The sequence below is a fragment of the Plectropomus leopardus genome, chromosome 11, assembly GCF_008729295.1.
Source record: "Plectropomus leopardus isolate mb chromosome 11, YSFRI_Pleo_2.0, whole genome shotgun sequence".
Taxonomy (NCBI): Eukaryota; Metazoa; Chordata; class Actinopteri; order Perciformes; family Serranidae; genus Plectropomus; species Plectropomus leopardus.
In genome coordinates this window covers 4,427,611-4,437,954 of record NC_056473.1, presented here as the reverse complement: position 1 = coordinate 4,437,954, position 10,344 = coordinate 4,427,611, and the positions used below count along the sequence as shown (strand labels likewise).

At 42.3% G+C, this 10,344-nt stretch overlaps 1 protein-coding gene across 2 annotated transcripts in view; it reads right to left on the bottom strand.

Annotated features, from left to right (window-relative positions):
* Positions 1 to 247: 247 nt before the first annotated feature.
* The window catches only part of roraa (RAR-related orphan receptor A, paralog a), a 249,257-nt gene continuing 239,160 nt past the window's right edge, over positions 248 to 10,344 (bottom strand). For both annotated transcript variants that reach the window (XM_042495631.1, XM_042495633.1), the window contains 7 exons: positions 6,912 to 7,307; positions 6,162 to 6,283; positions 5,928 to 6,060; positions 4,363 to 4,470; positions 3,316 to 3,426; positions 2,311 to 2,423; positions 248 to 1,916 (listed from right to left, as the gene is read on the bottom strand). In XM_042495631.1, the coding sequence (XP_042351565.1) occupies positions 1,752 to 1,916; positions 2,311 to 2,423; positions 3,316 to 3,426; positions 4,363 to 4,470; positions 5,928 to 6,060; positions 6,162 to 6,283; positions 6,912 to 7,307 (1,148 nt within the window). In that variant the 3' untranslated portion in view covers positions 248 to 1,751. The remainder of the gene's footprint in view (positions 1,917 to 2,310; positions 2,424 to 3,315; positions 3,427 to 4,362; positions 4,471 to 5,927; positions 6,061 to 6,161; positions 6,284 to 6,911; positions 7,308 to 10,344) is intronic.

Below are 10,344 nucleotides of genomic sequence, written 5' to 3'. Positions count from 1 at the left end.
GGGATAGATAGTAGCTCCAGTGTTCAGCGAGCTAAAATTACTGTTTTTGTCAATGGAGTCTGGTGGCTTTGGGAAGAACGTAGATGGGAGACTGTGAACGGCTTCTCCATCCAAACTGGATGTTTGGCGGAGAGGTAAAGCAGTAAAAATACTCTCAATATAGCATACAATGAAACAGATATTGATTTTTTTGAGTAGGACTTTTTTTAGGTGGCTAAAATACATTTTGTTGCTGAAAACCATCCACAGCAGTAAATTACTTAGCTTCTGTGACAGACTCCAGCCTGCTTTTCTAAACTGGGGGCGTGCCAACTAGTATTTACTGTTCGTAATAAACTGACTATGGATTAGTACCCCACACACTTCATAAAATACAAATTATCCTGAACAACAAATGCCATTCAACCTCCATCCTTCAAAACAAAGATCAAGAAAGCCACAACGCTGTAATGTCACTTGTATGTGTGCATTCTCGCTGAAAGGAGTATGCAAGCTACATTTTGACAGGTGTCGTGCCGGCGGCTGTTGAGGTAACAGGTGACGGAGCTCCCCTAACCTGCCTTCTCATGCATGCCTCTTTGTTCACAAACCAGCGGCCTCGCCAGCAAGCCTAACAGACAGCCCTTACACTTCCAGACCAGTATCCTCTGCAGCTCCCAGGACTAGCCTCCATGACCATGGTTCAACTTGTATTTCTTGTGCACATGCAACACATCACTAGGTAAATATACAAGTCTTAAATTAAAGAAAGGTGTAAATAAAAGTGCCTTATCAATTCAACAATTAAGAATGGTCTAACTACTAATATCATACATGTTATTTAAAATAGATTCTATAAACATTACTTTTTTCTGTATAGTAAGTACTTATGACCATATACCCTGTAGTACATTATAAAACAGGTGGAATGGACCCTTTTCATTGTGTTGGTGCCCTGTTGCTTCTCCAGGGCACCTGTCCAGAGAAGGATTAATAGCAGATGGCCTTACATGATTTCACTATGCAACAATGGTGGATGGAGTCTTTGACAGCTAAAATCATTGCAATTTTCATTAGAATTACCAGAATTCTATGTTTCTTTTTTTTTTCCTTTTTTAAACGATTGTCCACAGAGAGGTGCCGATTGCATCACCATGCCGACAGACCCTCCCTCAAAGTCGCTGTGAGTTTTCATTCCAAGAACCGCGTCCAAAAAGATACGACCGAACACAAGAGAGAAAACAAGGGCCTGAACTTGACCAAAATGTGCACATTTGTCAGCTGTTTATTTCAGTTTGGGCATAGAGGGATACCAATTTTTAAAAGTTTTAAATGTGAAAATACTGTTTTGAGAATGTAATCTGAAAATAATAACACCAGTGCTGATTTATTATCTAATTGAAGACGTCTTCAGCTGTTTCAATCAGTCATATGAATCACATTAAATACTGGTGAAAATAATGACTGAAATTTTGCAAATCAAATGCGCAAAAGAGGGTCAAGTTCAGCCAGACAGAAATTATTTATCCCTATCTCCTCTTCGTGTCCCATGGGGTGTTGGGTCCCACAAGTCTTCCAAAAGAGAACTCAAATTCAATAAAGTAAACCTTGAGAATCAACTCCCTAAGCCCCCCCCCCCCCCGATGTAAAAGAAGAAGAAGTTGAACAGCGTGCCATCTGTCCGCTCTGGTTTGTGCAGGGCACCAATAAAGTGTCTCAGATTCCTCCTCCACATTCCCCTACGGTGGGCACACTGGCACCTGGCTGGGCTGCTACCCGTCAACGGGCATGGACTGCTCAAAGTCTGATCCGAACAGCTCCTTGTATAAGGGGGGGAAGTGGGCACGCACAATGTCTGGGTATATTGCTTTGAAAGCTGTAAGCTTCTCTGTATGCCTACTGCACAGCGCTCGCAGTGTCGACACTTTGCATATCAACTGTGGAGAGAGAGGAGACAGGCTGTTTAGATTCACAGGGAGGCAAGGACATGGAGCAATGGTAGCGAAAAACATTCCTCCCTACAGTGTATTCCCTCTCACACAGGGGCAAACAGACTTGTAAATATTGAGACAAGCGCTCAGGCACGAGGAAAACTTGACACTTCATATTACGGAGCCGGCACAATTGATGAATTGCCACTTCTCTGCTGATAAAAAGGCATTCCGTGTAGCATTATGAATGCTTCCCCTGAAATCTGTGTTAGTTTAATCTAATGCACTAAAAATGGTTGATGGCGTGTGGATAAAGATCCTAAACAGTGGGAGATTACGCTGCTACAAGCGTCTTTAGCAGACAGCCACTTTTCAGGGATAAAGGATGGAGTGTGTGTACCTTTGTAAGAATACCATCCTCTCTGTGGTTCTTTTGCAGGACGTGCTGGAGGGCCAGTTGGATCTTCTGCTGGAGTTTCTCCACTTTCACCTTCTCCTGGAGCCAAGATCGGTCTGTGAGGTAAAAGATCACAACTTTTTGTTATCAGAAAGGCCCTTTAACATCAGCCTACAAACGTAATAAATCACAAATGTAATAATTTCCCACAAACGTAATAGCAGTTGTAATGTATGAAAATGGTGACATCTGTAGTGATTTGTCATGTTTGTGGCGTTTTGCTTATGCAAAAAGAAAACATCTATTTAAACAAGATATTGACGTGCTTTAAAACAGTTCTGTGAACTGACAAGGAATGATGAGGCTGCATGCATGTTTGAGAGAGAGAGAGAGAGAGAATGACAGGAAAGTGGAGGAGAAGGTAGTAGATGAACTTGTTAATGCACAATCATTATTGCACGTTGTGCATCTGTAAGTTATTTATAACTTATTCACAGAGCTGCTTTGACACCTTTTGAACCGCTCTGCCTAAATTCTGTGATATTTTCTAATGAGCTGACTGGAATCCATTGGCAGGTAAATTAGTAAATAAACAAACAACAATAACCACAAAGATCATTTTTCTTTTTCATACTACATTTATGGGAAGTTATTACAATTTTGAAAGCTGAAGATTTTCACCTTCCCACAAATGTAACAAAGCCTTGCATATGTAATAGCTATTGTGTATTATGTTTGTAGTAGGCAACGGCTATTACGTTTGTTGGAAAGTTATTACATTTGTGGGATTATTACACTGAAAGCTGCAGATTTATATTAAGTTTGTGGACTATTATTACGCTGGCAGATGTTACAGGCCCCTTAACTTGTTAAAAAGAAAATGATGCAGTGCCACTAATATAAGATACTAATTGACAGAGAAAAACAGGAGGGCACCAGCGTTCCTTGTTGTGGTGAATGTGCGTCTCCCGTTTTTTTTTCTCTCTTTGCACTGTGAGTGACACCTACCAGCAGACATCAACACAAAGGCGGAGAACAGGGCGATCTCATCCTCAGACAGGTGCATAGAACACAAGTTTTTCCCAAACTCGAAGACGGAGCTGATCAAGTCGTCACAGCCTGCCACAGCAAAGGACACAGAGAGAGAGGGCTTAGGATGAGGAAGACCAAAGAACAACATTCGCTCTTGATCTTTATTGGGAGAGAGGCACACGGGGAGGGGAGAGGAAGGGGAAGGAATGAAAAAGAGCGGCATGCTGACAGCACATGGGAGCGTCTTAAGCAGAACAGGCAATGCTTTTACTGAGTTTTGCCTCCCAGACGAGTCACTTTTGGCAGTTGGGTGGTGTTATGCAAGCCAAAATGAGGTCACTATTGAGGCTTTTAGTTAAATCAATTATCGGGGATAGAGAGAGACAGGCGGATGCCACCACGGCTCGGGAAGCACATCACTCTGCCTCCCCCCGCCACGGACCCCTCTGCACACAACACACAGGACACCGGGACTCTCATAGTCACTCGCATACACACACAAACAAGGGATGGCAACACCAAGAAATAGAATTCAGCATTTTTTACCGCCACCGTGGGACACATTTACATTTTTTTCCGTCAAAAGACAGTCGAAAATGCGAGGAAAATCCACGGTGGAGAGTCTCACTAATGTCATGGCAGTCAAACACGAACGCTATTTGCTTTCACCTGAGATGTTTTATATCAGACTATCAATGATGGTTTTGATAGCGCTCTCCCTAAAGACACTCCGTCTGCCTTTATTTATTCCGCAGTTACAGGAGCCATATGCAGCAGAGCCTCACTAACATCTCTGTTCTACCATAAATAACCATTGCAGAGACAGCAATGCCAGGTGAGGCAGGGATGAGTGCTCAGTGTTTGCTTCCAGCCCTTCAGCGTTGTGTAGAACAGAACAGCAGACTCTAATTTTGGCTATTACACCAAGGGAAGGAGTGAGACACTGTAAGCAACAACACACACACAGACACAGCATATACACACATACAAACTCATTCAAACACGCACACACACTTCACTTACCTAATGACTTGAACACATCAGGTCCGGCATACTTTCCATCAAAATAGACTGTGTTGTTTTGCGAGTCAAAGGCACGGCACATTCTGACAAACACGACTTCCAAAGAGCCTGTGGAGACAGACAGGAACAAGATGCTGAATCTGAGTGTTGTTTCTTTTCGTTTCTCTAACAGTTACACATCAGTGAGGGGATGCAAAACACATGATTGTGCTTTGTGCTATTCTTCAACGATATGAGTAACACACGCACTTTGAAATAAAAAAGCCTGCCGTCAGAGGGAGGGGAAAAAAACACCTTTGCAGATGATAATATCATAGACAGGAGGCTATTCTTCCGTAATGACATGCCAGATAAAAATTGCGCTTCATTCAGTGGTGACAGTGCTTATTCATTCAACCTTTATTTAGCAAGATAGGTAGGGAATTTATTCTATCCTGCAATTTTGCACCACTCTGTGGGAGTGGATAAGAGGATCAAGAAAATGTAACAGAAGCCATTACTGCCTCTGAGGGAGATGCTACTGTTTTAAAATGTCATGTCTGACAAGGGATCTCAGTCTTTATTTCATTATTCATATTGGCTGTGCTAATGTAAATAAAGCTCAGGGAGAGACCCAGGGGAGGTGTTTGTTTGCTGCATGTGCTTGTCTGTGTTTAACCCTTTGAAATCTCAGCAAATTGGCTTTACTTCTTTCAAAAACAAGGAAAGAATGAACAGCAATGAGCAGCACCACAAGAAATGACCCAAAAATGCGTGAGAAATCAGTAAAACGTCACAAGCAAATGACCTGAAATACACAAAAAGTAAAAAAAACAAAAAAAAAGGAAATGACCTGAAAAAGATGCTAAAATAACAATAACTATAAATAAATACATATTTTCTGTGACCCAATATCAAATACAAAGCTTTTTTGATATTTTTCCCAAGTTATTTCATCAATTTCAAATGATTCTCGCTCTCTCATTTGTTTGTTTTTATTAAGCTCATTTTTGGATAATTCCCCTTTTACTATTTAAAAAAAAGAAGTTCAACATTTCATTCCAAGTTGCTGACTGCCATTTTTCTCATGTTTTTGTGAGAAATCAAACCAATTTGCCAAAAGGTTAAAGGTTTAAAAGCTTTTGCAAGGCCTGTGAACTCAGCATGGGAAAACTGATGAGGATCTAGGTTTCAGAGGGTTAAATATAGGTGACTGTGTGGAGAGCCATTGCTGCATTTAATATTCCGCAAGTACGTCTTCATGAGAGCAGTCTGAATGAGCATCTGAGGGAAGAAAAAGGGGAATGGCTGCCGTTATGATAGGTATTATCTGAGCTCACGTTGCATATCTAACGCCACGTCCATCGCCGCTGTGTATGTAACGAACGGATGGAAAATAGAGAGCGACAGAGACAGAGAGAGGAAGCAGGCAGGGTGGGGTCTCCTCTCTGTGACACTGTCTGTGCGTGTGAAGGAGAGGGCTTTGTGCAGTCAGGTCAGCTACGCCCTTGTGACAATGCCAGAGGAGGAGGTGGTGGTGGTGGGTGAGTTTGACGGCAGCAGGCCATGTTGACAGGCTGTCATACCTGCTTTCAGCAGCACTATCTGATCGTTCTGACACAGCTCCATGAAGCCGTCGATGCGCTTGGCGAACTCCACCACATACTGAATGGCCTCTGTTATTTTGATAGCACACAGCTGCCACATGACTTCCCGGGGCTACGAACAGATAGGACAGAGAATGGGTTATCTGCTTTAAAACAATGCATTTGATTGCTGGAACAGGAGGCCGGCATGGGCCCCGGCTGTGGTCAAAGTACCTTGCTCTGGTAGCTCTCCACCTCCTCCTGCAGGAAGGCCTGCCAGGTCATCTGCTGCAGCTCCTCCCTCAGGTACTGACATGTCTCCATGTGTGACTTGGAGATGTTCTGGGCCAGGTGCTCTGCAACACAAACCATCGTCACCAAAGCCACAAGATCACATGTGAGATCTGGATGTAACTCAGTGAAAGTGAAGACCCCGCTGATGAAATATGCCACAGGAAAAGATTTATTTACTGAGCTTTCAAAAAAAGGAGGAGAGGCGGATACGCGTGGGCTTTTTTTTGACTGGGAAAAGGCTTGTTGACATTTCCTTTAACTGCCTGCAGGAAGCTCGTAACTTAAGGTTGAGGCAAAGCCAATCTAGTTGTGACACAAATGCGTGGAGAGGAGGAGGGGCGCCGCGTTGCTCTCTGAAACAAAGGTCACATTTTCTCTGAGAGAAATATTGAGTATAAGAATTTAAATGGTTTTGAAAACACATCTGTTAAAAGGAGTTCCTAGGCACAGGGGAGCCTAAAAAAATGATTTCCCCAGACGCCTGCCCTGCTGGATCCTGATTGGCCCTAATTAATGGAAACTAATTACAAAAAAGAGGCTCTTTTAATGAGTGTTGGAGATGAGTCTCCAACCTCCTGCTATTTTAAGCAACCTTTGTGTCGTTTGCCCCACGGTTGAGTTGTTCTCCCCCCTCCTCCATTTTTCTATCTCTCCGCTCGTCTCCCCCCCGCCTCTCTTCCTGCTCCTTACCTAGTTCAGCCATGGACACGGTGGGGGAGGTTTCTCCGTTGGTGAAGGAGCAGTAAGGGAAGAAGCCAGAGCCAGGGGCAAAGTCGCAGATGGGCTCCGGCTTGATGCCGTTGATGTCCAGGCCTGACTGGTCAGGAGACGGCTGGATGTCCAAGTAGAAGCTGCTGACCGCCGAGTCTGGTTTGCTGCCATCGGGAGTGTGACCGTCCATGTAGCCGCTGAGGTCATCGTGGAGCTCTGTGAGGCCATTGGCGGAGAGGCCATAGCTAGGTGTAAGCGGCTCAGCCTCTCCGGGCTGTTGTTGGTGGTCACGCTGCTGCTGCTGCAGCCGGTGCTTCTGGACCTCAGCGTACAGGCTGTCTCGCTGCTTCTTGGACATGCGGCCAAACTTCACCGCTGTGATTAGCAGGACAAAAACGATTGTGAGGCCCGAGTGAGACATCAAAAACAATCAATTTTTACTCAAAGTACTGTAAAACTTCAAATATAAGGTGTGGCTACACATTTTAACAAATAAGCACCTGTCTCAATTAGAGACCTGGTTCCCAGCTAGCAGGGAACGCTCCCACAACATTGGCTAACGTTACCTACAAGTAACAATAACGTTTTTTAAGAAAAAAAGTAATTTAATGTTCAAAGAAGATTTTAAGGAAGTTTTTCATTTCAAATAATGTCTCTATAAGGTTAAATGCTAACTAAGACGTAACATTATAACAGCAACACTCTGAGGATGTTTTGGTGATGTTGATAGGTGACAGATCATAGAATGGTCTTTTATAAACATTCCCATGATGTTACATGAGAACGAAGGAAGAACATTTTCAAAGCAACATTCAGAACATGTTATTGAGGCCTGAGATTGCAGACCACCAAAAAACATTTTTTTTTATGGAGAATGTTTCCCTAACCCTAATTTTCTAAGAACTAAAAGAATCTTTTGGCTGAAAACAAAATATTGCATTGGTTGCATAGTACCATTATCATAACATTTTTAGAACCAAAACTTGCTAGCTGGGTTACCATGCAAGTTCTCTGGATGTATAAAAGTGGGTTGTTGGCTATCTGCTGGGGCTTAGTTAGCTGCTTAGGTCACACATAAAAATATAAATGTTAAAACTTTTGCCTAAATAAAAATGCTACACACATGGCTAGCTTGGTAAGATTCTCTACAATTCAATCATTCAGTTCATTTGGCTAAAATCATGAGCACCAAAAAACAGCAACGCCTGCTTAATAAACAAGGAAGATGCAAAAAAGAGGTTTAAGTAAACAATTTGATTGTATTTACCATCTCTTCTGAGCAACAGTTTTGTGAGAAAGGAAATAAAAATATAGACACCTGTCCCAAATATGAGCCTGTTGAATTCATTAATTCCAGCAAATAATATCCTAGTAATTGAAGTTTTACGGTATACATGTATTTAAATACCATTGCTATTTTACTGAGCCATTTTGCTCATTTTATTGTTGAGCCTTAACATTTTACCCTCCAATAAGTAATACCATCTCACCAGTGGGGTGGATTACCAACATAAATAGGCTTATTTCAACAATTTGCCAGATACTGACAGTCATGTCTAGCCTCAAACGGTGGAACTGCTCTGAGAACAAATTGTATTATCTCACACTATTGGCTAAATTCTTACTCCTTTAACAAAATAATGGCAAAAAAAATCTTTCCTTCTGAGTTTGAGAATTATTTAGATAAGAGAAAAGGATTGCATTGTGAATTTTTTGGGCACATTAATTCCCTACTTGCTATAAATTGTGTGCCACGTTCAGAGATCATTTGTCAGTTTGTGCCCTCCCCTGACACCGTAACACAACACAAATTTATGTCAAAGGCATGTGTTAACTGTCAAATCCTTGTATTCTGTTCTTTGTGTTTGTTCTTCTGTTTCATGTGAGCGTCTTTTAGTATTTTGTATTCTTTCTTCTTATTATTATTATTCATTACTATTAGACAGCAAGAGGCCTGCTATTAGTATCCCATAGACTGATGTAATGTGTGCTATAGTCTTGATGAGAAATAAAAAAGCAGATCTCCATATTTTCGGATGAATCAGTAATAGCAGAGATTATTACAAAAATGAGCAGCTTCATAAACACAGAGGCAGAAGTGGGAAGTGACTAACAGCTTACCAGCCACTCAAACATGAGACAGGCTAAGTTGCTGCCTCCTGTTTCAAGGTTTCCAGACTAAACAGTGGTGCTGAGAATGAGACTCCTTGGCTAGAGTTGTGGCGGCCTGGCAGTATGTCAGCCGGTCACAGTTTGTGTGTGTGTGTGTGTGTGTGTGTGTGTGTGTGTGTGTGTGTGTGTGTGTGTGTGTGTCTATGCACAGTGGAAAGTGAGTGGAGCGGCGAGGAGGAGAGCGCGGGCAGATGGGCTCTGGTGTGTTGAGTGAAGGCAAGAGTCACCTTCGTCCGTCCTGAGTGTGTGTATATGTGTGCATGTGTCTGGCTATGCAAAGGCACTCATAAGTGCTAATGTACTTCTGTGTTCATTCACTGTCATGAATATGTATGCGTGTGTGTGTGTGTGTGACTGCACTGAAGCTAAGCAGTGTGCATACAGCCTCTGTGCATGTATGTTCTGTTTTTCTCTTGTTGGTGGTAATTCTTGTGTGTGTTCTACCAAAAAAACCTCAAAAAACATCATAGATCTGCTTTGTTTTGACATAATCTGTTCAACTCAGCCCAGTCTGGACCAGTCCAGTCTGGACCAGTCTGGCACAGCAGGAGCCCTGCAGCACACATTCCCACCTGTGTGCTCCCATTACAGCATCTCAGCTGCAGCAGCACTAATGACAACCTCTAACAACCTCCTATTTCATCAAACCTAGTTTCTATCACAGCAACAAATTAGTCCCACAGACAAAGCACTCACCTGCTACTGGCACACAGTGAACACAGACAGACGTCTTAGCATGTGTTCATGTCGTGATTTTTCCTGGAATATGTCAGTTGTGTCTCTTTGGGAATAATGGCTGTCATTATTTGTGTGTGTGTGTGTGTGTGTGTGTGTGTGTGTTTATCTCTTAGTATACAGTACTGCATCAATAAAGAGCCATGGATAAACATGATTATGATTATGTTATGGAGGCTTTTTTGTCACTGATTTTCTCTAAAAATGACCACAAACCAAAAAGTTACATTTTCTGCTGCAACAAGATGCTGACTGGTAGTTTACTGTAAACAATTTCCTCCTCCATGTTGTGTAATTGCATTTTTGTCTAGTTTTCACTAGTTCTTTTAATAAATGTCCCCTTCAACATCACTGCATTTTAAAGTACATGCAGAACATGATAACTCTCCTAAACCCAACCTACATAACTTTATTTTCCAAAGCACAGCTTACACACCTTTACTTCTCTAAACCTAACCTACATAACTTTATGTTATGAACCTAGCGTGACGATGGCTGACCGTGA